This window comes from Nesoenas mayeri, assembly GCF_963082525.1.
Source record: "Nesoenas mayeri genome assembly, chromosome: 9".
In the NCBI taxonomy this organism is placed as follows: domain Eukaryota; kingdom Metazoa; phylum Chordata; class Aves; order Columbiformes; family Columbidae; genus Nesoenas; species Nesoenas mayeri.
The window spans coordinates 18,709,657-18,737,282 of NC_137557.1; the positions used below are offsets into that span (position 1 = coordinate 18,709,657).

At 44.5% G+C, this 27,626-nt stretch overlaps 2 protein-coding genes across 2 annotated transcripts in view; both read left to right on the top strand.

The window, feature by feature from the left end:
* Positions 1-4,479: 4,479 nt before the first annotated feature.
* On the top strand, positions 4,480-13,993 carry PROC (protein C, inactivator of coagulation factors Va and VIIIa). The gene is made up of 8 exons (XM_080349649.1): positions 4,480-4,619; positions 4,988-5,148; positions 6,101-6,125; positions 6,647-6,757; positions 7,464-7,604; positions 7,960-8,069; positions 9,032-9,149; positions 13,045-13,993. Exons 1-8 carry the CDS (start codon positions 4,553-4,555, stop codon positions 13,611-13,613), a joined length of 1,302 nt encoding a protein of 433 aa, XP_080205775.1. The 5' UTR covers positions 4,480-4,552; the 3' UTR covers positions 13,614-13,993.
* Positions 13,994-16,360: 2,367 nt separating this feature from the next.
* The window catches only part of LOC308043823 (coagulation factor IX-like), a gene marked incomplete at its 5' end in the record, with an annotated part of 28,218 nt that continues 16,952 nt past the window's right edge, over positions 16,361-27,626 (top strand). Inside the window, 7 exons of the mRNA XM_080350134.1 lie at positions 16,361-16,451; positions 17,621-17,781; positions 18,246-18,270; positions 18,404-18,517; positions 19,626-19,760; positions 20,657-21,291; positions 23,296-23,413. Coding sequence (XP_080206260.1) covers positions 16,361-16,451; positions 17,621-17,781; positions 18,246-18,270; positions 18,404-18,517; positions 19,626-19,760; positions 20,657-21,291; positions 23,296-23,413 — 1,279 coding nt within the window. The remainder of the gene's footprint in view (positions 16,452-17,620; positions 17,782-18,245; positions 18,271-18,403; positions 18,518-19,625; positions 19,761-20,656; positions 21,292-23,295; positions 23,414-27,626) is intronic.

Genomic DNA, 27,626 nt, shown 5'->3' on the forward strand with positions numbered 1-27,626 from the left:
TCATGTTATTGCAGGCAATATATACGGTAACTGGAATAAGTGAATTTACATTTACAAAAATGTGGGACAAATGAATTTTCTCATGAAAATTAGAAATCGGCTGCCATAAAGTGATGCCTGTAAACTTGAAACTATAAGATTTGGAGATATTTGGGTGAGCAGTTCATGAATCGGATTGTGATGAGCTTTCTCTTCCATCTGTACAGATTGATGTGTTTCTAAGATACTAACAAGAAACTTTCAGCAGGTTAATTTAAACTGAGAGGATGGTTGTAGAGTTCCATAGTACTGGTGTAAAGTAAATGGATAGTAACTTAAAATGGTCGTGAATATTTTTATGTGAAAAAGACCTTTGTACTTGATAGTTAAGGAATTACTTTGTGTGGAGGGAATAGTTTGTGTTTGATGTGAACATAAGAAACCATAGTAATGTTTTATACTGTCACAAGATGAAAATGGTAAAACTGATCATTAAAATGTTAGTTACCTCGTCCTACTAATAAGTAGAAAACAAAATTCTTGACTTTGCTCCCACGTGCACTGGACCAGAGTGTCAGGCTCTGCAGTAAGCTACATTACAGAAGACATGCAAAGGAAGCAGCAGCAGAGAGACAGAAGATATGCTTACTCCTCTGATGAAGGTAATTTGTTTTGGTCTTTATTTATGTGGCAGAAGCCAGTGGCAAGACGCTCTTTCCCCCACTCAGTGTGTCACTACTGGGATATCAGACCTGCTCAGGGCTGCTGTCCCCTTGGGGTGATAATTATCTGATGGATCTTCAGAGGGCAGAGTGGATTTGGAGAGAGGTCTGCTGTGAAGATCCTGAAGTACCAATGAGGGGGTTTTACAAATATATTCTGCTGCTGTTCCCCTTGTCCTGTATGATATTTGGTTGGATTTTTTAGGGTGGGTTTTTTTTTCTTTAGTACAGTGTAGAGTGTGAGGAGAGTCGAGGAAATCTGCTCCTGCTGAATGGGCAGCACTGGAAGTGAACAGGTTTAGGAGAAGCCCAGTCATTCCCCACCTGTAAAGCAGCTTCAGAGTCATGAGGTAAATTCTTGGTTGGAATGTAAATTCTTGGTTGTGCACCCACCAGCTTTGGACCTTGGGAAGCTTGAGATGTTTTATTCTCACTTGGGCAGAATGTGGAGGTTCTGAGACCATGGAGTGTGATACTGCATGTTAATAACAGCTCAAAGATACATCACAGTTCTCTAGCAACTTCCCTCTTCAGAGTTCTGGCATTTTGCTGGCTCACCAAATGACCTTGAAGGTAGTTAAGTCTTCATGTCTTCACAAGAAAGGAACAAGTGGGGGAATTTACATATGACCTAAAAGACACAGCTGTTGACCTCAGGGTACAATACAAGTCAGTTGTGGCCTGTGGCTCTTCCTCCAGGAATGGGAAGGGGGTGGCAGGTTGGCTGGTGGACTGTGCTGCTGCTCATGTTCCCAGGCTGGAAAGTGGATTCATAGCAGCGCTTCCAGCAACCTGCTCTGAACTGCCTATGAAAATAAAGTTTCTTAAACTATTTTCAGCAAAAATTGTTGTTGCTAATCTCAGGCTCTGCACAGAGAGGTGTTTCGCTGTTCCTGGCAGCATGTTCCTGTGCTGGTGAGTGAGCTGTGCAAAACTTTGGCCCCTGAGGAGCTTTTATTTTAAGAAGAGCAACCCCAAGAGATGAATATTTCAGCTTGGGTTTCTAGTCTGGTTTGTCTGGTGCTGTGTGCATCAGCTGGTCTTTCCCCTCTTAATGCCTGTTTGGAACTTTCTGCCTCATTTTCGATGGTTCATTCGGAGAGGTGGCTGACAGAACATGATGTTTCTACAAGTCTTGCAAGAAGTCAGCACCCAGGATGAGAGGGAGGCCTCGGTAGTGCCCTTGTGCGGTGTGGATATAGGCTTAGTGCCTGGGTTGCTCAGTGGATTATTCAGATTTGGGTTTGTTACAAATGAGAAGTTGTTCTGGTGAAGAACTGGTGGATGCAACACAAGATCCATCACTGAAGAGCTGTGGTTTTGAGGCCTTGTAACTTTGCCACCCCAGTTCCTGCCTTTATCAAAATTTGCATATTTCTACAGTTTATTTAATGTATGCAAATTTCCATTTTAAATTACTATTTCAATTTGGAAAAATTTGAGAAGAGTGACTCAGCACTCCTAGCTAAGAAGCTAAAGGCTGAGAACACATTTGAGACTTTTCCAGAAGCTTTCCTGTGGAAGAGGCAAAACCAAAGCTTTTGGCCTTTTTATGCACAGGGGGACCAAGAAGAACAAAGTTTGCAGTCCGGTGTGCTCTTGCCTTTCAGGTTGTAAGGAGGGATATCCTTAAGCTGTGAAATTTGAAAGATCCAGGATACTTTTTTACTTCAGGGAGGCAATTGCCTTTGATTATTAATGCCTCCTGGTAACACTCTGTGAATCTGAACTCTGCACAGTGTTAATTAAAATGATATGGAGTGTCCTCTGTCTTGTCAATCTCTCATGAAGATTCTCTATTTTTTCCCCTTTGCCTTCCTCAGAAAAACTGCTATTCTTTTAATGAGGGTGAACTAGAAAGTAGGAGTCCCAACACTGTAATTGTTTAGGTTGAAGTGGTTCCCTGGCATACAAAACAGGGCAGATCTCGAAGTAGCCCAGAGCATCTTTTCTTGAGTCCCCTGTGCCACGAGCCCTGTGATTACTTGAGAGCCCAAGTGCTGGCTTTTAAAGTACATATTTCTGCATGGTGGTAGCAAGAGATATGGGAAAGTAGGAATAGAAAGCCTCCAGAACACAAGGGCTGATGAAAACCTAAATTTATTCTTTCTTGCTGTCAGTATAGGTTTAAAAAATAATATTTCTTAGGAGGCTGACATGTTGATTTACATGTTTTAGGTTGGCAGTTGATGTACATGTCCTGAATTTCCAACCTATTCCGAGTGTTAGAAACAAAAGTGTATTCAAAAGCATGTAACCTATGTGATAGCAAAGCACTATGTCAGGTCAGCCACAAATATTATATAAACAATCCATTGAATATATGGTACTACACTTGTTTCTTTTTAGATTTCCTCTTTTTTTGTTTCCTGTCTCAGGTCCGTTTCATGAACTTTATTTTCAGCAAAAATGCATTGTTGTTAGTCTTGGCTGAAATTTTTCTATGGAACAGCTGAATTGAGGATAAAGAATATATCAACAAAACTTCAGAGTGCATACATTTTCCCCAAGTGTAATTTCGGATGTCACAATCTCTTTTTTTAGCACAAGTCCAAAATGGATGAACTTTGAAACATAAACCTTTAGTGTTTAAAGAGAGCTTGTTCTCAAGGAAGTCTGGGGCCAAGTTTGTAAGGGAAAAAGACATTTTATAAGCAGTCAGACCCCTCCTAAATGGTGTCACTGGATGTGAGCTGTGATCCTGGGGGGAGCCACCTTTCCCTGACACCTGAGGGCACATTTTCCGATGCGGGACCCCCAAGAACACATGGTTGCCCAGGTGATTTGGATGAAGATGTCACACGCTGGATAGTTTGCAGAGGTCCTGCTACAGGAACTGCCTTCAGAAAACAGCACTACACTAGTTTGAACCATTTCTGATGCCTGAAAACTTGGGAAAAGGATTATGATTTTTCTCTAAGAAGTTTAATATTTAAAATGCAGTAGAAGATTTTGCGCTGATGAGAACTAATCCAGGACAGCAGAAGGTGCAGCATGCTGGTACAAGCTTCTCACTCTGCCTGCTCACAGCAGGCAGCTGGTGAGGGGTCACTGCCTGCTCCTGCCTGCATGGAGGTTTAGTTACTTTGGCTGTTTTGTGGTGGAACCTTTGATGAGAAAGTAAAGTGGGAGAACTCTTAAAAATAGCAGCATGTGTTGCTTTTGGGTGATTGTGTCTTGCGAGAAATTGGTAGCATCTCTGAAGAGACCTCAGCACTGGGTGGTTACACTTACAAATTGAATATAACCATTTCTACTTGCCAGAGGATCAAAAACAAAGTTGAAAAAGGCAGAGTGGATGCCTCAGCTGTTTCACTTTTCTCCTGCGTGCAAGTAAATTGTCAAGCTCCCCCTGAGCACTGTTTGTTTAATGACTAAAAAGAAAGCACTTCATGTCACTCCAAAGAGTAAATATGTCAAGTTATGGATTAACTAAGTTCCAGCAGAGCTCATGGTGGAAGAGTAGATCACACTGAATAAAGCAGTAAGTGCTTCAAAAGTATCATATCCTTCAGGATTTCAAAGTCCAGCTTGCTTTAATGAAGCATAAGACTTGTCAAAAATGTGCGGTGAGCAGGGGAGGATGCCGGGGCAGACAAGTTCTGGACGAGCTGCCATGGGGTTAAGGGGAATGAGCAAACCAGTCCAGAGGCCTCTAATGAACAGCTGCTTTGAAGCTGGAATGGGATAAAGGGCACAACACAGTGCTCAGCAAGACAGCTGCTCTGGGAAAAACAAGCGAAGGATCCGTCTGAGCTGTTGAATCAAACCCTCTGCAGGACGGGGGTCGCGCCGAGCTCAGCAGTGCTCCCCTTCACACCTACGTTCTCTTCAGGTGATCCTGCTGCAGTATGTGGAAGTTCGTCACCGTCGGGGTGCTGTTGGCTGCCTGCTCATCACGGCTCTGTAGTACCTCAAGTAAGCATTTTTTTTTTAGAGATCCCCTTCACCCTCTTACAGTCGCCAAAAGTGCGTTTCCTCCTTTGTCAGTGGCAGAGAGTGGCTGGAATTGTTCCCATTCAGGGGGTTTGAATTCCTGTAGCAGAGGTTCACAGACACAGCGCTGGGTTGTCTGGTCACAGCCCTCGTGAGCCCTGCGATCCGAGTGTCCTCGAGCAGAGGCTGTAGCTGGCATCTGCAGCACAGCCTGACAGCCTGTGGGTGCTGGGGCAGCTGTGCTGTGCTAGAGAGGAGCTGTTACTCTGACAGGTGTCCTTTGGGCAGGCCCACTGCCAGCTCTCAGCCAGCTCTTTTCCCCATTTGTGCTTTCACATTTTTGCTTCCAGTATTCTACAACAATAAAGATGCGAACCAAGTCCTAAAGATCCAGAAGAGGGCGAATTCTTTTCTGGAGGAGCTCAAGCCGGGTTCTTTGGAGCGTGAGTGCAATGAAGAGCTCTGTGACTTTGAGGAGGCCAGTGAGATATTTGAAACCAGGGAAGCAACAGTAGGTTTGGGTTTTTGTTTTTATTTTTTAAGGATGAATGTGGTACTTAAGAAATCCATTTTTTGTTTTCTTCAAGTATTGCAATGCAGGGCATAGGAGCTCTTGCTGTCAGCACCGAATATGCACCAGTCTTGACTCCTAAGGTGTAGGCATGGTTGTGAATGTAGCTGTGTTACAGTAATTGTCAAGTTACCATCTCTACAGGCCACAAAACTTGGCTGCTCCTGCCAAGTTTAAGTCCCAGCCAGGTCCCAATCCTTGACCCCACTGGCTATTCTTTGCATTTTTCCTAGTCCTTCCAGTCCTTTGCCCTCTGTTGTCCATTTGCCAGCCCTGGCAGCTTTTCTCTCTATCTCCCCAGTCTCCCATTTGTGCCTGAGAAACATTTATCACTGGGTCCTCTCTCCTTCTCCAAACCTCATCTTTTCAATTGGACACTACGTTTACTGTCACTGATTCCTGCCCCTTTCCACACCCAATTGTTGTACTAGCTTGGACTTTTTCTTATGGCATTAAGCAGAGTAGGCTTGCCACACAGGGTGGACCAGTCCTTTCTGTCACTCAGACCCTCGCGTGGAGCAGGGTCAGTCCTCACAGTGCCTGCATTTTATCTGCCTGGGCACAAATGAATTGTGTGCTCAACAACACAGGTAACTTACCTGGCAGTAAGGGACAAGAAAACAGAGAAGTTGTGAATATATTGAGGGGCCGTGGTGCTGATGGGTGTGCGAGGAGGGCAGGAGAATCTGAGCTGGGTATGGGCGATACAGGAGTGTCTGAGTCGACTAGTTCTGTTGATGTGTAGTGCCAGTCACTACCCTGCCAAGAAGAATGAGACTGATGCTGGTGCCTGGGGTGCTGTGCTCTGATGGACAAGCCCACAATTCACTTCAAATCCCTTACTTGTTAAAAAAATTCTCCTAGCCTTAATATAACTTTTGTTTCTCCACAGCGAGATTTTTGGAGCAAGTATGTAGGTAAGTAAAAGACATTCCTAATCACTTCTCTGTGTTTCCTCAAGAGTAACGAGTACTCGGCCTTCCTGCTGCCATGTATCACATACCGATCCAAATTCCCATTCTCTCTGATATGGTACATGCAAAGAATGTTTTTCTGTCTTATTGAAGAAGCAACCTTCCTAAAAAACTGAGGTGCATCTGTGCCTACCATCAGTCATCTCGCCAGAGCCAAGGCTAAGTTCTTTCTGATGCTCTGACCCTGCCTGACGTGGTCCAAAGACCAATTCTGCAGTAACTTGCATGTCCCTGCCTGCCTCAGCTTTTGCTCTTTCCTCCCCTTCTATCCATTCCACTCACTGCAGCTGTAATTCAGAACCCCAAAAATGCCCTTGTCCCTTTGCTGGCACCATGGAGGTATCACCATTCGGTGGCTGAAATTGTGGGTGATGCTTGGGAATCTGGGAAAGATCTGTTCCTGTTAATGTTTGATCTGTGAGCTCTGTGTGATGCAGGGACTGAATTTCTCTCCTCTCTTTCAGATGGAGATCAGTGCGAACCGCAGCCTTGTTCCAATGGGATCTGCAAGGACAATATTGGAAAATTTTCTTGCATTTGCAACAAAGGCTGGGAGGGGCTTTTGTGCAATTATGGTAATGCTGCCTTCAGTCCACTATAAAACAACATTCTTTGTGCCAAGGATCTCTGTGTAATAGGGCTCAGCACTTTTGTCATTGTGTAGTATACTCACTGTATTTACTAATGTGATTTTTCTTTTGCTTCACAATGTGGTAAATGGATTATCTGCGCTTATCTAAAGCAGAATGAACTTTGTGTTCCCATGGGAGAGGTTTGAAGGTCTGAGATATCTCAATTTTACAAAAATACTGGAAATAATTCTGTAAAGCAGGGTTTTCAGTTACTTTAGAACTTTCAACACAGGGATGATGGTGCAGTTTTTTACAATAGAGGGGGAAAAACCAATCCACTGCAAATATTTGATTGTCATTACTGTTACGATTTCTTCTTTGACAAAAGTTGGATAGCATATTTAGGTATGAGTGTGTATGACATGTATCAACACTTTGCACTGTCTGACTTGCGCTCAGCGATAGTGAATTTTCTGTTCTCCAGTCTACCTGCCCTGAACAGAATTTCTTTTCTCTGTTTCCCCACTACCTTATTCTGGACTGAGGCCAGTTTGCTCTCTTGGGGCCCAAGTGTCTTTAGAGCCCACAACTGTCATCTCAAATCCATCATCAGCTGTTGCTCACTTGAATCACGACATTTTGCCACTTTAGTGCGACTCTTCAGCTTTGCAGCTTCTTATGTCTCTGTTGCTGTTCATTTTTCCTACAGAGGTCAAATACACCAACTGTTCTGTCAATAACGGAGGATGCGAACATTTCTGTAGGGACGACCCTGCCAACCAGTGCCGCTATTGCAGCTGCGCCTCAGGGTATCAGCTGATGAATGACCATACCATGTGCAAGCCTGTAGGTAAGAGGAGCATGTTCGTAGCCCAGATTGGACAGAGGATTATTCAAACATGAAGTAAGCTGGTTTTATGGGAGAATTGTTTTCAGTGCACTTTGTACTAGTTTTCAAAACATCCATTTCATGCAGAGTAATTCTGTGCCTGCATTTCCCAACTCCATACCCACTTTATGGCCTTTAACCTATGTTTGCTTCATGGAGACATACAGGGGAATTGGCAAACGGCCTCCTCTGCAGAGCACTGAGAAACCACTAAATAGTATTTTCTGGGTTAGAGAGATGGGGGAAATGTGTTAGAAAGGAGTTTTGTATTGAGTGATCTGGTCTTTGCTAGTCAATGTCTCTGCATCTCCTGTAGTGGAGTTCCCCTGTGGAAGAGTGAAAATGGATTATGTTGAAGTCGAAGCAGAATTCAATATTCGGCTCATTGAGGGAAAAGTAGGAAGAAGGGGAAACAGCCCTTGGCAGGTAAGGAGAAAAGAGTGTTTCACCACAAATAGTTCAGGGTCTGCCCAAGCAGCTCTGCCTGCTGAAAGGCTCCTACTGCATTGCTAGTGGTGGTGTCACACGAAGCTAAGATTCCTTCAACTTAGCATTTTCAAAAGCAACCCAAAAATTGTTGTAACAGGAAAAAAGTAGTTTATAGTCTGTTAGGACTCTTGACCTTGTGACTGTTGCCAAGATTTTTACCTCACCTGGCCAACAATGTCAAGAGAGAGGCTAGTGATGACACTTAACTTATGCTGTTGCTCCATCCTGGGAAAGGCCACAGAATCGCTGCAGCTTGTGTTGCGCGATGGATGCTCCAGCCTCGTGGTGGAAGCGTGAGGTCATCTTCTCCCCCTTTCTGCATGGATCTGTTCTTTTAAGTGCCATCTGTCATAAATTCAAGTTAGCAGATTTAATCCACAAAATCTGCCATAGCTTTACAGAGCAGGTTGGGACATCACAGACAACGAGGAGGCTTCACAGAGCTTATTGTGGAACTAGTGGATGCATCTAATCAGGGCCTGGTTCTCTTTGACATTAAAGATCCTTTTACACCGTAGCGTGAGAGTTGTAGCCTGGGATGATGCTCTGTCTCTGGTGTGCTGTGAACAAAAGAATGATCTCCTCGTTTGAGTTCTGTGTGTCAAAGCTTCGAAGTGCCCAAGGGCTTCTTTGCAGTGACCAGCATCAGCCCGTGCTGATTTGGACTAAGCCAGCCCTCACTCAGGAAGAATATTCAGAGCTTGTTTGTAGATGTTCCACAGAGACCTGATTCATCGTGCTTTTGTCGCACTGTGGAGCTTTGGCTTCAGTGAATGTGACACGCTTTGGTGCTTGATGCGTCTGGGCATTTTGCAGCCACAAAGAAGGGTGTGTACAATGTTTTGTGAGCTGTACTCCATGCAGTGTCAGACCTCTCTTTTTTTTTTTTTTTGTTTCAGATAATGCTGCAAAATAGCAAAGGGAAATTTCTGTGTGGAGGTGTTCTCATCCATCCATCTTGGGTCCTAACAGCAGCACACTGCACTGAGGCAGAAGAGGGGCTCAAAGTAAGAGCTGGTATGGAAAAGAAGTCTGTCCATATTTTTTTTTAATAGAATTGTTTCATTCCCAAGGTTTATCATCTCATGAGAGAGACTAGCAGGCATGAAGGCAAAAGCCCTTCTTGGTTGTAGGAGTAGGTTGTCTATGAAGTATTTAATGTGCACCTTAGCACAAAACAACAAAGTTTAGTAAAAATCTGATTTCATTTGAGGCACTATAAGCCTTAGTATGGAGGTGAGCTGATGTCTTGTGAGCACTGCTGATTGTAAAGTAGAAGGACACTTGGTCTCTTCTGCTTGTGTTTTTCTGGTGATGAAAATATTCAGGGTCATCCCAATACTCAAAAGAAAAGTCTTGATCCCAGGAGGAGAATGTCACAGTGCCTCTTCCTGCCTTCTTGTACACTGAAACACCATTACTTAAGAGAGTGTCAGTACAGGAGGAGGAGAGGTGCTGTAGAATGACAGCGCTGCCTTTACTGGCACTGCTGCTCTTAAGCATGAGAAAATCTATGTCAAGTACGGTACTGCTCCTGAATTAACAGACAAAAATAAGTAGTATCCTGTTCACACGTAAGTAGAAATTCTTTTTGGATTAGTGTTTTCTACCTACCACTGGTGACAGAGGCATAACAGCTCAACTGCTTTCTTTTTCTGTTAGTGAAAAGGTAGGTTGTTCCCAGTAATTGTGGAAAGTCTTGCAAATATATTGTCTGTATATATAACCTTGGAAACATACTGCCTGTATGTATGTTCCATATACACTGTGGATGTGCAGATATTTGAGAACAGAGGCAATAAGGCATATATAGATGCATGTGTTTATGTACATCCTCTGTTGTTCAACATAAAGGATGAATGGAGAAGCATGTGATGTAGCCTTGGGTCCTCTTAGTGCCAGTATATCCGCCACGGAGGGACGTGAAAGGAGAAGTGTGTGTGGTAGTTTGGAAATATGCAAACAGACTACACATCTCCAAGCACTTCCGGTGACTAGAAAGTAATTTAGTGCACTTAGTTTTAGTGAGGTCTAAGTAGAAGAAGCCTGTGTGGTTTGCTTGGTAAAGGATCTTGGAATGTTTTTGGAGAGAAGCAACTGTCAGATACGGTGTTTGAATGCTCTGCAGTGCTAGACGTAGCTTTGAGTGTAACTTGAAGGGGATAGGTCTGCGGGAAGATGGTAACTAGGGGAAGTATTGAGGCTACATGTAAATTACTCCACCCTGGCTTCATACTACAGGTCTTTGTAGAGGTGTGTGCAGTCTGACAAGCTTTCAGGGCAAATAACCATGCCCAGAGATCTCTCTTCAGCAAAGAAAGAATGGGTGGGATCTTTCAAGAGAGTCCTCTGCTGTCCCAATAAAGTGATTTTCAGTGGGTGAAGAAAATTGATAGCACTTGAGAGCCCTGATTTGTGAAGATTTTTTTGTTTTGCTTAAATGAAATTCAAGGGGCATCTCACACATAAATTTGGAGTGAGTACAGAGAGTAATTTATATTGTAAGGATGAAGTGACCACAGCCTGAGACTTCGCAAAGGGAGAGGAGCTGCTTCTCCAAAGGATACTCCAGGTCAAGCAGAAAGGAGCCTTAAGACCCAGCCTAACATCACGTGGTTGTCCTTTTACACGCGTCTTTTGGGCATTTTACTGTCACCAGAAGAGCAGTTCTCATTGGAAGATCACATGCTCTAAACCCTAGACACATCTCTCGTTAAGATGTGAGATACATAGAACAAGAGTTTTGAATGGAGACATTGCCATGTCTGCGGGGCAGGTGTGAGCTCTGTGACAGTGATGAAGATGTTGGCACTGAGACTGCGGAGGTGACACTTGAGCTGCCTCAGGCTGGGTACCCAACGCTATTCTGGACTTGTCCTGCTGCAGCTCTCTGCTTGCCATCCACGAGAGCAAAACTAGAGGGGAAGCTCTCATCGGGGTTTGCACTCGTGAGCTTGGGGAGCAGTGTTCTAGCAGGACTCACGTGGCCTGTTAGTGTCTGAAGGTAAAAATTAGATCTCAGAGTAGCTGAAATTTTGGAAGACGGATTTGAGAACAGCCCAGTTTTCCTGTTTCTGGCTCTTATTCCTGCATTTCCAGCTGAAGAGTATCCGGAAGTGTGTTCAGAGTTCGAAGAGAATAAAGCAGATAAGTGAATGTAATGATTCAATTCAGAGAAGAGGTCTTACACATCCTTGTTTATATGTAGAAATTCATAGTTTGTATTTTTCTGCCAGCAACAAGATTATGATGCTCCTTGTTGTGTAGAAGAAACCAGATATATTTCACACAGCCTCTAGGTTCAGTTGTGGACAGGACTTCAGGACCTTGAAACTCCTGGGGTGGATAACTCAACTGAGAATGGAAGTTTGCATGACCAGGATTCAAAAGGGTCTTGTGGGCTGGAGCAGCCTCAGAGGAGATGGTCTAACCGTGTTTAAGTCCAGAGTTATTTCTGAGGCCTAAAAGAGTTTTTTTGTCTGGGAAAATAAGAATAAGCCACTGCCCCTTCCCACTGGAAATCTGTTAGTCAGCCCCCAGCCACGGCAGCTGCAGAATGGGCAGCAAGGAAACAGGCTCCAAGGTGCTGTGGATGCTGTCGCCACAAGAAGAGAGGTCATGATAACAGAAAAAAAAAACCAAAACCAAAACAGATTAGTGAGTGGTAGCTTTTGAGAATCTATTCTTGGAACTACCGTGGATCATGACGTCCCTACGCCTGGAAACACTGACTCTTTGACACAAAAAAAAGGCAGAACAGCTGCAATACCTCATTGACAGGCTCAAGGACAGGGGAACTTACACTGGAGCAAGTGACTTCACACGAGCTTGGGCATGCAAAGTCAGAGCAACTTGGCTTTAGAGTTTGTATCTGGAGGGATTCAAGTAAGAGTGAAAGAAGGCAAAAATTAACAGGAGGGTGGGGGAACTGATTTGAAGGATAATACTGTGAAGCACACATTTGAAAAGGTGGTGATAAAGAGCAACTTCCAACTCACCTGTAGAGAGACAGAGAAGGAAAGGACACTTCTGTTACACACGTGGGCAGAGGTGAGGTGGCAGCTTGGCTGTGCCTGTCTGCAGCTCCACAGTGCATCATGGACAGTTCTCAAAAAAAGTGTCTTTATCAAGTCCATACTGAAGTAGACCTTGAGATGAAGCTTAAATTAACTGACAGTACAGTTCAGAAATGTGACAGCCACTGATAATTATTCTTGGGGCTCTCTCTTCACAGCTTGTCAGAGAGATTTGTCTCTGTCTTTCCTTTTCCACTGTGTCACAAATGGCTTGTTGCCTTTCTGGCCCTTTTTAATTTAGTTTCCTGCTTACTTTTCTGTAACTGCTTGGCCCACAAAGTGGCTATAATCATGTAGCACAAATAACAACTGAGAAGTGGTCTAAAAATCCTTAAAATACAGTTGCAAGATTTCAGAAAGCAACAGCCTTACCAGTCAGTCATCTTTATCTTACAAATCCTGAAGTTCAGTCCTTCAGGCACTGGTTATACAGCAGAAAGCTCATGTACTGTTGTAAACATCTTGCTAAGCTGTATGCTTGCTCTCCAGCTCTTAATGCTGACTCCAACAAGATTGTTTTCCCCCCGAAGAAGATCTCTCCAGTTGCACAAGCGTAGTGTAATATCAGCACCACAGAGCAATGCACAGGCGTTGCAGTTTCTCAACTGATGACTGTAGCTCCGGCGCACCAGTTCTTTTAGTACCGTATGTACTCACAATGTGGGTAAATATGGAAAGTTTACAGATTGGTCCGCCTAGAAAGAACAAATGTCTATATTACAAGGAAAGTAAAAATTTGAAGTACTGTCCAAAAGCCCAGTGCAATCCAGATGCTTTGGAGGTCAAGGCGAAGGAAGGTTCCGTAGTGCCTGTCACCTTCTTGTTTGCTCTTCCAGGTAAATTCCACCGTCTTCGTACTGAGGCAGAAGAGCAAACCATTTGGGTTGATAAATATGTGATCCACGAAAATTACGCCAAGGAGACCTCGGATAACGACATAGCCATGCTGCACCTGGCCGAGCCCGTGATGTATAACAAATACGTGCTCCCGATCTGCCTTCCCACCCGTGACCTGGCAGAGCAGGAGCTGACGAGGAGCGGGAGGCAGATGGTGGTAACTGGCTGGGGCAGCACAAGTGACGTGAACAACAATTACTCCACTTTCCTCAGTTACATTGAAATCCCCATGGTGCCCCGCAACGAATGCGCCCAGGCAATGAGATTTGCCATCTCTGACAACATGCTGTGTGCCGGCAGCTTAGGGGACAAAAAGGATTCTTGCAGTGGAGACAGTGGGGGCCCCATGATCACTAAATATAAAGATACTTGGTTTTTGGTAGGACTGGTGAGCTGGGGTGAAGGCTGTGGGAGAAAGGAGAAGTTTGGAGTCTACACCAAGGTTAGTCAGTATCTGGAGTGGATCCAGCACCACATAGATGAGATGTCAGCTTCTTGGAAGGGTTGATTCTGATACCCAGAGTCTGGAATACTGTGGCTATGTGCTAGTGACAGTCTGCAGTGTAATGTCCTGTCAGATCTTCAGTATTAAATATTGAGTATATGTTAACCTTGTGTACTGTTTTCCTTGGTACCTGTTTTTTTAACTTTATTTTTTTTCCTTTTTACACTGTTTGCATTGGTTAGTTTCCAGGTTTTGTTGTTTATTTCTAGCTTTGTCCTACTTAGGCCTTACAGGTAAGAAATAAGACCCTGTTATGCTGAGATGCTGTGCAGTAGTGTAGAAAATAAGATAGTCCGTGGTCACAGGACTCCATCTTTGAAGCATGAAACGACTGAATTGGCTTGGGTGGGAGGCAGGATAAGACAGAGAAAAGTGTTTTAAAAGTCAACATAGTGATAGAGTTCTGTCATTTCAGCTTTATCATACTATCTACAGTAACTGTTTTGGTTTGCTCTGTATTTGTATAGTTTTTCCTTAAACATTATGAAGTTTTAATAACATCATCACTGCCTCCACTCCTTCATATCTTGTTCCAGTGCTCACAGGTTAGGTTGATTGAGCAGGTCATGAAAACTTCTCCATATTTTTTCTCCATATTTTCTGTTTGTTGCACACTTGCTGCCTGATTTTACCCTCTGAGACTTCCTTAAAAGTCAATGGGAATTCTGCTGTCAATCAGAAGAAACAACAACAACCAAACAAAAAATACACAAACAAACACAACAAAAAATCCCCAGAGGTATAATTCCAAATTCCAAACTTTCACATGCTGTGCTTATCCTGAGGTCCATCAGTCTCTCCTAATTACCAAGCTAAGCAAGCACTTTTGTTCATTCCTATTCTAGCGAATGTACTCAGCTGCAGGCTAAATTAGCTTTACGAATACTTACTGATAGATATGTGTGTGTTTCCATCTGTATCTGTATGTGTGTATATCAGTAAATAAGATATCAAGAAGTTCCTAGGAAGTGGCAATAGTCAAAAGGAAGTTTAACAGAATCAAAATCTATGTTTGTTTTTAATACAAATGCTAAATGTAATTAATCTTGTAGAAAAAAGGTGAAACCAACTCTGCTGTAGTGATATATGTCTCCAACATCTCAGTCAAGATTTGGACCCACATCTGGATCAGTGAAGAACAAGTCTGCTCTTGTGATGATATTGTTAAGTGAAAAAAACCTCAGGTACAAAAAAGTTGTATTAGAATTTGTGAGAAATTTAATATGCTCTCAGCAAAGAGGTTTAATACCTCTTAAACTTGTGGACTTAGTCTTGTTGACTTACAAGCTGCTTACAGGCTTATTGAGCAAGTACCAGTCAGGGCAAGGGCTTTCATGTCGGAGGTAAGCTGGAGTGCAAGAGTATGTTCAGCCATCGCTCTCTGGGCTGCTGTCTCTGTCTCTCTTTTTCTCTTTGTTACCTTTTTTATTTGGGACTGGATTTTAAAGATCAATGAACGTTAAAGAAAATTGCTTTGAACAGCAGCCTTCCAGCCAGGGCCTGCACCAAGAATACGTGCTTCGGAGAAGGCTGAGGGTGCTGCACATTGAATTGCAAGGAAAAACATTATTGCGTTCAAAGCCAGTAAAACATTGGTCTAATTAAAGGCAGAAATCATCGTGACAGTGAATAGCTGTGATTGCTACAGGGCAGTATTTGCCTTCCTGCGGGTGGCTGCTGTGGATCCTCCTGCACACTCACAGCTCTGCATATTGCAATAGATGCTTACACATCAGCTTGTGTATTTTGCAGATCAGTTGGTCTTACCTAAGGAAAGATGGTGGAGTGTCAGAAATGTTCTCTTAAAAATTCCAGATTTTTCTGAAGAAATTTGTTGCAAAAAAGTGGCTTTTATTGTTGAAGGGTGTTTTTAAGGACTCATTATTTTTCATTTTTTAAATGCACACATGTATGTGCATGGAAACACACAGTTTTCTTCTGATTTTGGATTGCAAATGTGTTTCATAGAATCCAGAAGGTTGTCTCTCCTCTGTCAATATTTGTGACTGGTTAATGATCAACCTTTTGACCTCATGGCTGTTCCTGGTGTACATCCAAATCTCTCTCCTGTCTTCCCCTAAAAAAAAAAAAAAGAAAGAAAAAAAAGAAAAAAGTAAGTATAATTGCATGTTTATGTGTAAAGTGAATGCATTCTGGATCCTGTGTTTTTGAAGCACGATACAGGTAGCAAACAGGTATGTTCTGTCAAATCCTTGTAGATTATTCAGCCTGTGAAGGTAATATGAAGAAATACAAACTTCTCTCTTGTAACTTTTACGGCCAGGTATGTGGTGGATGGTTTCCTCACTGGGGTTTGCACATATGGTTCTGCTTGACAAGACCGTCAGTAATTCCGCAGCAGCTGCCGTCATTAGTGACTCCTGGATGAATTGTGCAGCTCAGCCCTCAGCTTTCAGTGGAACTGGTTTCTGCTCAGTTTGGGCCTGATCCACACCTCCCCTGTTCATCACGGCGTTTTTATTAATTACTTGTGTGGGCTTTGGGTCAGGCCCTGGGCACCTTCTTGGGCAAATTCTGCTGCAGTGTGCAGCATCGTAGCGGCTTGGAGACACAATGGGCATCGGATCCAAATGAACGGGCTGCAGTTTGCTTTTCTCCCGTCTCTCGTCCTCTTGCTTCTCCTTCTTCATCTTTTTTGCAGGCTAATCCACCCTGTAGTTTTTGTGACAATATACCAGTTCCCTTCATTTCCCTCAGAAGGAAATCAGCAGGAAGTCAGAGTATTCTGAACGCTCACTGAAATGGAGAGCAGGTCCTCGCTTGTGGTGTTTGTCCTACTGATGTGCCCCATCAACAACCACTGTCCGTTTTCATACCCAGGTAGGTACTTCTGAATTACATTTTTGATTTTATTTTACTATTGTGACAATCTTAGCATTTAAACAATCTTAGCATTTAGCATTCCTTTTTCTGAGCATAAAGTCCCGTGGGTTGGAGAAGCACTACAAGAAATGCACAAGAAAAAATTAATATTCTTACATATATTTCCAAGAAAAATCAGGCTTTCAGCTTCCTAGTTGGACCATCCTGTTGAGAAGTATTCTGTGAATTATTTTTGCCTGGCAATGTTTTCAAATTTGGGAAGCTAAAATTAGACATTTTCAACATGGCTTCTCGGACCTTATGTTGATTTTAGTTCATAAGGTTGGGAAATGGCTTCAGAGAGCTTTAGAACAGGCGTGAGAACGCACAGGATCTCACGCATCATTGTGGCTGTCCTTGCAGAGGAGGGAGAGCACAGGTAGGAGTGCTATCTGGAAACCAGAGATATCTGCAAACCAGAGAGCTTTACAACAGGCAGACCCTCTATGTGATGGTACTTACAATAGGTAAATACTTTAAAGGTGACCCCAGAACTCAGGGAGTGGTGAAAGGGCGGTTTCCCCATCACCAGACAGCAGGATCTGTCCAAAGCAGTTTTCAGCTAAGAGTTTTTCTGGGCTATTCCTAATTGCCTAGAAATGAAGCAATTTAATATCATTCTAGAATTTCCATCACTGCTGTGGATACTGATTCTGCACCTGCAAAGAAATGTGTGTCTTTATGGTTCATCTCCAAAAGTGGTTTTTTTTGTCAGAGGCTTTGGACTTGCCTAGGATGGTAGGCCATGACGAGGAGAACAGAGTGCTGTGAAGGGACCTGCTCTATGGATTTCAGCCAGGCAACTGATAATCATTGTGAGCTGGGAAGCTCAGGCAGGAAAATACAACCAGCCTCCAAAGAAGCAGCTGCAATATTCAAGTGTTTTGTGGAAGAAAAAATATTTCTGCACTAATCTGCATGTGTCAGTAGTGGGTCTTTTGAGCCACTAAAAGCTTAAACTACTGCTGTCTTTTGCTGGAATGCAGACTAATTTTATTTTCCTATGGGCTGTTTATTTAGATGCCCTCCCCTTCTCTGTATTGTTTATCCAACTAAAACCATGTTATAGAAATGATACTGGTTTGTGCTCTTCCAGTACCGTTAACTGTTCATTTTTGTTTTCCTAGTGTTTATGAGAAAAGATGAAGCACACGAGGTGCTGAAGGTCCACAAACGTGCCAACTATTTTCTAGAAGAGATTCGTCCGGGAAACTTGGAGAGAGAATGCAATGAGGAGAAGTGTTCATTTGAGGAGGCCAAGGAGATCTTCCATTCGCAGGAGAAAACAGTGAGAAACCTTATTTAAGGAAAAACAGAGGAAAGTTAAGTGTGACCTGGGAGTAATCCTTCCCAAGGCACCCAATGCAGCTCTGGCAGGTGTGTGCCTGAGGTGTTCAGCCAGGACCTGCTGCTGAAGCAAGAGTTTGAACTGCAGTTTTAAATATTAAAGTGCCTAATTTCTTGTGTATGTAGCCTGAGCTGCTTGGGTGATGTCTGCCTTAGCAGGTGGTGCAGCACGGTAGGAACAGCTCTACAGAGCTTTCACTTTAATTTTAATCCCAGAACAACCCTGTTTATGCATGCTGGGCTGGTCCATGGTGATCATTAGGAAATCTACTTTGAGAATTATGGTTCTAATAAAAATATTCATTTACATGCACCCTAAAACCCCACAGTTTTCTAAATAATATATTCAGTAATCAGTATGGCCACTTATTGAATGTTCTCTTCATTTGTGCTTTCTTCTTGCAGATGGAGTTTTGGTTCAGTTACCAAGGTAGGTAAAAAAGGGAATTTTTAAAAATATCTACTTCTTGTGTCCCTTCTGGGTACAAAGAATTATGTGGCAGTTTAAAGCCAGATTTTTCTTAATTCCTGGAATTACACTATGCCTTGTGTCTTCTTCTTAGGTTCAAATCCATGTAGTACAAATCCCTGTCGCAATGGTGGAGTCTGCAAAATAAGACACTACAGTTACTTTTGCATCTGCCCCCCAAAATTTGGAGGAGACAACTGTGAAAAAGGTGAGTACAGGAGCTGAGATGCTGACATTCACTGTGAAGGTAGGGTTGGAGCTGGAATTTGCTCTTGGGACACTTGAGCTGAACCTTTGCAGAGGCTTTTCATAGAGCTTATCAGTGGTGACTGTATTTGATACAGAACTGCTCGGTTGTTTAGATTCATACAGAACAGTGTTTTTGTATGTGACATGTTGGGGCAGGAAGGGAGTTGCATTGTGACCGCAGCTGTAGCTAATTCTGGCTCTGGTGTGTGGAGGAAGTGGTGGCACAACCTCCTGTCATGAATGGCCTTGGCCATCTCCCATCCTCCCCCAAGGGCAGGGAATTACCTCTCTTTATGCCTTCAGAGTGATCACAAATGTAGGAGCTCCTGGCACAGACACCTCCACTGGAGATCTGTCATGGTGAGGCCCTGTTTTCTCTTTAATCAGGCAAAGCTTAGTGTAAACACAACCAATATGTATTTATTTTGTAATATACAAATGATGAAGAATGAAGTAGAAAAGCTGCCTTTGGTCAGAGGACTTTTGGTCCTCTGAACTACTGTTTCCGGTTTGCAAATGACAGGGGCATGACTTTACAGCAAAAGCCAAACTGAGGTGGAAACTATTAATCATAGGTAATTTTTTCCCCCAACTGCTTTTGTCGACCTTTTATTTTTACAGTCAAGCAATTAAACATTTTTTCAATGTAACAATGTCTACAAAAACTTATTCAGTTTCTCGCAGACTTGGCATGCACCAAAATGTCTAGTACTTTAAGTCTGTCATGCTACAAAAGATAAGTGCTGCAGACAGTTCACAAATGGGTGCTGAAGCAGTGCGTGCTCTTCCAGGCGTTTCTGTGCTCCTGCTCTACAGGCAGAAGGGCCAGAGCCTGGCTGTGGCCTCAAAACAAGCTGACAAATAAGAAAACGGGAGCAACAGGCGAACTGCAATAGCCATAAAGCAATTATATCTGGTTTGCTGCAAATCAGCATGGTTTTCTGGAACTGTGAGAGGTAGTTCCTTCCGTTTCCCTGCCACATTTCAGCGGGTGTTTCTCATACATTCCAACTTTACTTCAGCTGAGTAGCAATAACCAAGTGAACACCTATGTGTTTCCATCGCAGAAAGGTTTGAGTGCTGGTACAAGAACGGCGGGTGCTGGCAGTACTGCCGGGACAGCAGCAGCGCCTTCCACGTGACGTGTTCCTGTGCCGAGGGCTACACCCTGCACGGGGACGGGAGGAGCTGCCTGCAAACAGGTAACGCCAGCTCGGTCCCAGTTACAGGCTCACAGGCTCCATCTTTTCCTCTTCCCTGGTTGCAGAGGAGCTGCACACTGTACCTACTGTAGCTTGCACTTAGTGTGTTGCTACAGCTGCGTTGTCTCAAGGCCGCAGGACTGTTAGGATGGGGTTCCTACTTCATAATGCTTCCATTCTGCTTTACCTGTTACACCTTACTTGATATATTTAGGTTTGCTCTGTGTTTTATACACCCTTGATCCTCGTAGTCGGGCCACTGACCCAGTGGGTGACATTATTTTGTCTATTCATATGTTTTAGGAATTTTTTTTTTTTAAATTAACGGGTACAGATTGAAGCACAGGAGGTTCCATCTAAACATGAGGAGAAACTTCTTTACTTTGAGGTGCCAGAGCCCAGCCCAGGCTGCCCAGGGAGATTGTGGAGTCTCCTTTTCTGGAGACATTCAAACCTGCCTGGACAAATTCCTGTGTGATCTGCTCTGGTGAACCTGCTTTAGCAGGTGGGTTGGACTAGATGGTCTCCAGAGGTCCCTTCCAACCCCAACCAGTCTGTGATTCTATAGAAAAGATCTGTCTTATTTATTGTCTATTTATTTTAAATGTTAAGGTGTCTCTGAGCGAGGTGTCTCTCTAATCCAGTGAGCTCTGGGCAAAGGGGCAGCAGCACAGTCTGGGGTGGGCCTGTCCCTCCCAACAGCAGCACTTAGATCAACGTAACTGGGTGATGAAACTAAACTGCAGTGTCAGGAGCAAAGGGACATGACAGGGGTCTTTAAAACTTGGTGTTAAGTCATCTTGTCACAAGGCAAGTGATAGGGTTGGATTCTGTCCTGACCCTTGACACCACACAGCCTAAACTCAAAGCTTTATTTATGTCTTTTCTCCCTCCAGCATCGTTTCCATGTGGCCTGATCAAAGCCAGGCTGCCGAGGGGAGCGAGCGAGCGTGGGGGTGATGTGGCCAAGTGGAAGGAGAGCAGGGAGGGCACAGTTAGACAGACCCAGCTGGAACAAGCTGCTGCTGGGGAAAATGAGACCTTGGAGGGTGCCTTTGTGCAAAGCACGCTCATGGAGGGTGACGCTGGACAAACTGAAGTGTCAGAAGATGCCTCCAGCTGGAACAAGACACTGGTGGCCTCTGTGACACTGAAGCCGCAGAGCGCTGGTGCTGCTGCACAGGAGAGGGGTGTCCCCAGACAGGAGGGGGCCGCTGGGCCTCGCAAACCCCAGAGAGGCTCAGCTCCGTGGGGTGAGCTGAGCCAGGGCCCCGCAGGGCAGAACCAGACCACAGCACCTGCAGCCAGGCAGGAGGAAATGGTGGAAAATGCTGCTGGGCAAAACCAGACAGGGGAGAACGACGGCCAGAACAAAACAGGGGCCATGCGAACCACGCACGGGGCGCTGAATCACCGCAGTGACCAGGGAAATGTTTCGGACACGCCTCAGAGCTATGTGAGCTCCACATCAGAGCACAACTCCAGGATAACAGGAGGAACTTTGTGTCATCGCGGCCATTGCCCATGGCAGGTAACGCTTTTCTCCTAGCCCAGCCACAGGTACCACACCTGAATGCTGTGTCTGACTTTGTTGTCACAGGTTTCAGCTGGAGCAGCGTTCACCAAGTTTTTTTTTCAGATTGTGGGCAATCTAGCCACATGTATTTCCCAAAATTTTGCAGGTCTTTTTGATTCTGTGTATCACTTCTCTTACTTATCATTTTCTATTCATCCTAAATTCATCCTAAATATTCATCCTAAATATATGTACTTTTGTGATCTAAGCTGCATACTTTCTCTTTTTACTTCATCAATCCCACCTTCTCCTGCTCTGTTATTCACGGTCTTTGTTTCTAGATGTTCCTGGTGAAAACTGGGCTTCTCACCCCTTCTGGAACGGCTGGTGCTGTTTTTCATAGAAATTTTTCTATGACCAGGTGATATTTTTCATTAGAAGGTGAAGCTTTTAATGTTTGTCAGGGTAAGGAAGACTATTGAGAGGGCTCAGATGTGAAGGTGAACGGCGTGTGGCCAGAAGGGAAGTATCCCTGTAGTGTTTTATTCCCACTGTCTTGTTTGGGTTGTTAATCTTGGTTGTGGGCACTTTGTGTTTCTGTGTCTGTGGGTGCCTCTGTGTCCATCTGTGTACGTGTGTGCACACCTGTTTGTGCCTCTGTGTCCATCTCTGTGTGTGCATGTCTCTCTGGTTTTGTGTCTGTCCCTGTGTCTCAGTGTGTCTGTGTGGGTGCATGTGGCTGTGTCTCTTTGTGCGTCTGAGTTTGTGTCTGTTTGTGTGTGATATGCGCCTGCATGTGTCTCTGTGTGTGTGTCTGTGTTCATGTTTGTGTGTCACTGTGTGTGTATCTGTGAGAGTGTGTGTGTGTGTATGTGGCTGGCTGTGTGTGTGTCAGCATGCATCTGTGTCTCTGTATCCCTCTCTGTGTGACTGTAGTTGATATTTTTACTTGTCTCTGTTTTATTGGTGTACTAGTATTATTTATGGGCTTGTACCTAATAAGTTAATTGACTGATCTAAAAAACTTGAGGTTTCTGTCAGTCTGTTTTATTGCTGTCACACAAGATTTTTTTTCCCTTTCCACACATCAGCAGGTCTTTTACAGACGGAACAACAGTGGGCTGAACCTGCCTGCACTTTTGGGCACTGACGTGTCACTAGTACATTGTCTGGGTTTTTTTAAGCCATTGTACCTGCTTCAAGGAGGAACACCAGCTGCTTTGTTTTTATTGAGACCTGCCTTTAGGTCGTGAGAAGGGAATGTGGTGTGAATTCTCCCTCACCCAGACACTTTATTCTTGAGATAAAGTGATACCAGCAAGAGAGTTTCAAATTTTCATTACCTTGAGCAATTTGTAATTGAATCTTGTGTTTGTGTGTGGTGGTTGGTTTGTTTTTTTTTTTTTCCCTAGTCTAGGTCTTCATAATCTAAGATAGAGCTTTCAAGTAATTTTTCTGTGGTGCTATTCAATGTTTTATTCTAGAGCTACTGAACAGAATTAAAAGCATCAATAGCACATAGAATTAAGTCAAAAAGGCTTATGTAAAACGTGGCATTAATCCAGGAACCAGAGCAGGGTAGGAGGCCAGACTCGGTTGCACCTTTTTCCACAATTTTATTATTAACTTCACTGGAACTGCAGAGCTTTTTCTTGAGTTTAACACATGAAATAAAGGTTCATGGAGGGGTATAATTGAAGATATGCTGAAGCTTTAATGCAGCTTATAATTCTGAATATATAACACAGAGCAGCATCTTTTCACCTTTCCATTTTCTACATTGTAGATCATTCCAAATTTTATTACCATGACGAACTCTTTTCTCTCCCTTGTTCACATAGACCTCACTATTGTGCTTCATTGGCACAGATGGTGCAAAACTCATACTGTTTTAACTTCGTCTTTGCCTGGTGTGCTGTGGTGACTATTGCCAGAAGTGTCGTTTTCAGGATGCAGAGTCAGCAGCCAATGGGGGAGAACAGGACAGTGTGTGCATAGAGATCTCACCCCTTCTCACAGGTGCTGATCCGGAACAGTAGAGACGTGGGTTTCTGTGGGGGGAGCCTGATCAGCAGCCGCTGGGTGGTCACCGCTGCGCACTGCCTGGATCTCGTCACACCGCACCACGTCACCGTCGGTGAGTACAGGAGTTTTCTGTATGCACACACAGACAGACACACTCACAGCAGACACAAACAGACACACATACACACGGAGAGACAGATGCACAGATAGACAGACGCATAGACAAGGATTCGCAGACACACACACTGACATGCACTCACAGCAGACATGCAGAAAACACACAGTCACACACACAAAAATACACTTTACTCACACATAAACACACTCACAAGGACACTGACAGTCATACACACTGCCACACAGACACACTCACGGAAACTCACACTCATATGGACACTCACACTCACCCACACATTTCACAGACTTTCACACTCTCATTCACACTCTCACTAACAAACAGACACACTCATTCAGACACATGTACATTCCCACTCGTACTCATACTCATATGGACATTCTCACTCAAACAGATACACTCACACGGACACTCCTACTCTTACACCGCCACTCGTGCATTCACATGGACACTCAAACTCACACTCTCATAGTCTACCACACTCACTGACGCTATCACACTCTCACTTGCAGACATTCACACTAACACTAAGCATCACAGAGACAGAAACACTCATACTTGCATGGACTCTCACACTCAAATGGACACTAACACTCATACTCCCACTCACAGCGTCACCCACACTAAGACACAGTCTCACAGACACTCAGACACTGTCACACACTCATACTCTCATGGACACTCATACTAACACTACTACTCACACTCAGCACTCACAAAGACACACTCAGACACTAATTCTGACACTCAGACACACAAACTCTCATACTCACACACACACTGACACTCATACTCACATGGACACTCACTCTAATACTCTCACATTCTCACTCATACACACACTGACACTCACACAGCCACTCACAGTCTCATGGGCACTCACACTCACTCAGAGATACCCAGAAACTCACACTTGGACTGACACACTCTCACACTCATACTCACAGAATCACACTGACTCATATATGGACACTCGAATACCCACTCACAGTCACTTGTACACTCACATTCACTCAAACACTCGCACTTGGACACTCACACTCATACTCACTGGGTCACTCACACGGTCACACTGACTCATACACACACAGAGACTCAAACAGACACTCACATGAACACTCAAACAATCTCATGGGCTCTCAGACACACCCAGACACTCAAACTCACTCACATAGAGGCACGTACTCACTCAAGCACTCACATTTGGACAGTCACGCTCACTGGGTCACTCACACTGGGACACTCACACAGTCAAATAGACACTCACACTCATACACTCACTTGGACACTCACAGTCACACTCACACAGTCACTCAGACACTTGCATTTGGTCAGTCACAGTCTCACTCTCACTCATACTTGCAGGGTCACTGACACTCATACTCACACTCAGACACACTCACACTCACAAGGACTCTCACACTCCTGCTCAGACTCATACTCACATGGACACTCATACTCACAGTCTCACTGGCACTCAGGCTCACCCAGACGCGCACACAGGCACCCACATGGACCCTCACACTCCTGCAGTCACTCACAGTCATACTCACACTCAGACACTCACTCACCCTTGAATGCTCACACTCACGCAGCCCATCACGCTAAGACACTCACATGCCAACACTCACTTGGCTACTCAGGCTCATACTCACACACACACCCAGACACTCACATTCATGCTCCCTCGGACACTCACTCGCACACTCTCACGGACACTCACACACATACTTTGACACTCATTCTCACTTGGTCATTCACACTCTCTCACTCAAACTCACATGGTCACACTGATTCATACACGGACACTCAAACAGACCCTCACAGACACTCAGACTCACTCAGACACTCACTTGTACACTCTCACGGACATGCACGTACTCACATTCACTCGAACACTTACACATGGACACTCACACTCTCATACTCACTGGGTCACTCTCACTCACACTCAGACACTCACTCACATGGACACTCACACTCAGACAGTCATATGCTCATACTAATAATCACTTGGTCACTGACATTCACATGGACACTCATACAGTCTCATGAGCACTCACTTACATGGAAACTCACAGTTATACTCAGACTCTTACTCTCATAATCACACATGCTTGGACAGTCACACTCATACTCACTGGTCACTCACGCTCATACTCACACTCACTTGGACACTCACACTCATACTCAGAGTCACTCACGCTCAGACACTCACATTCATGCTCCCTCGGATACTCACTCGCACACTCTCGCAGACACTCACACTGACACACATTCTCACTGGCTCATTCACACTCTCTCACTTATACTCACATGGTCACACTGACTCATACACGGACACTCAAACAGACCCTCACAGACACTCAGACTCACAAGGACACTCACACTCACGCTCATCCTCACATTCACTTGGACACTCACTCACGCTCACTTGGACACTCACGCTCATACTCACACTCACTTGGACAGTCACACTCATACTCACACTCACTTGGACACTCACACTCACACTCACTTGGACACTCACGCTCATACTCACACTCACGCTCATACTCACACTCACTTGGACACTCACACTCATACTCACACTCACTTGGACACTCACACTCACGCTCATACTCACACTCACTTGGACATTCACACTCATACTCACACTCACTTGGACACTCACACTCACACTCGTACTCACATTCACTTGGACATTCACACTCGTACTCACACTCACTTGGACACTCACACTCATACACGCACACTCACTTGGACACTCACACTCAGCCTCACACTCACTTGGACACTCACACTCAGTTGGAAACTCACGCTTACGCTCATACTCACACTTGGACGCTCACACTCACACTCACACTCACTTGGACACTCACGCTCACACTCACACTCGGACACTCACACTCACACTCACTTGGACACTAACACACTCATACTCACACTCACTTGGACACTCACACTCATACTCAGAGTCACTCACGCTCAGACACTCACATTCATGCTCCCTCGGATACTCACTCGCACACTCTCGCAGACACTCACACTGACACACATTCTCACTGGCTCATTCACACTCTCTCACTCATACTCACATGGTCACACTGACTCATACACGGACACTCAAACAGACCCTCACAGACACTCAGACTCACACGGACACTCACACTCACGCTCATCCTCACATTCACTTGGACACTCACTCATGCTAACTTGGACACTGACGCTCATACTCACACTCACACTCACGCTCACACTCATGCTCACTTGGACACTCACACTCATGCTCATACTCACACTCACTTGGACACTCACACTCACACTCACTTGGACACTCACACTCACACTCACTTGGACAGTCACACTCACACTCATACACACACTCACTTGGACACTCACACTCATGCTCATACTAACGCTCACTTGGACACTCACGCTCATACTCACGCTCACTTGGACACTCACACTCATGCTCATACTCACACTCATGCTCATACTCACACTCACTTGGACACTCACGCTCACACTCATACTCACACTGACACTCACTTGGACACTCACACACTCACGCTCACTTGGACACTCACACTCGTACTCACACTCACACGGACACTCACACTCACGCTCACACTCACTCTCACACCCACACTCATACTCATACTCACGCTCACGCTCATATTCACACTCACTTGGACACTCACACTCACTTGGACACTCACACTCACACTCATACTCACACTCACTTGGACACTCACACTCACTTGGACACTCACGCTCATACTCACACTCACTTGGACACTCACACTCATACTCACTTGGACACTCACACTCACACTCATACTCACTTGGACACTCACACTCACGCTCATACTCACACTCACTTGGACACTCACGCTCATACTCACACTCACTTGGACACTCACGCTCATACTCACACTCACTTGGACACTCACACTCATACTCACACTCACTTGGACACTCACACTCACACTAACTTGGACACTCACACTCACTTGGACACTCATACTCATACTCACACTCACTTGGACACTCACACTCACTTGGACACTCATACTCCTACAGTCACACTCAGACTCACACTCACTTGGACACTCACACTCACACTCGTACTCACATTCACTTGGCCATTCACACTAATACTCACACTCACTTGGACACTCACACT

Bases quoted from the DNA above. Each gene is read 5' to 3' on its own strand.
- PROC (XM_080349649.1), top strand. From the start codon at position 4,553: ATGTGGAAGTTCGTCACCGTCGGGGTGCTGTTGGCTGCCTGCTCATCA. The intron at 5,149-6,100 runs GTAGGTTTGGGT...GTTTCTCCACAG, and splicing joins TTGAAACCAGGGAAGCAACA to CGAGATTTTTGGAGCAAGTA. The intron at 6,126-6,646 runs GTAAGTAAAAGA...CCTCTCTTTCAG, and splicing joins TTTTTGGAGCAAGTATGTAG to ATGGAGATCAGTGCGAACCG.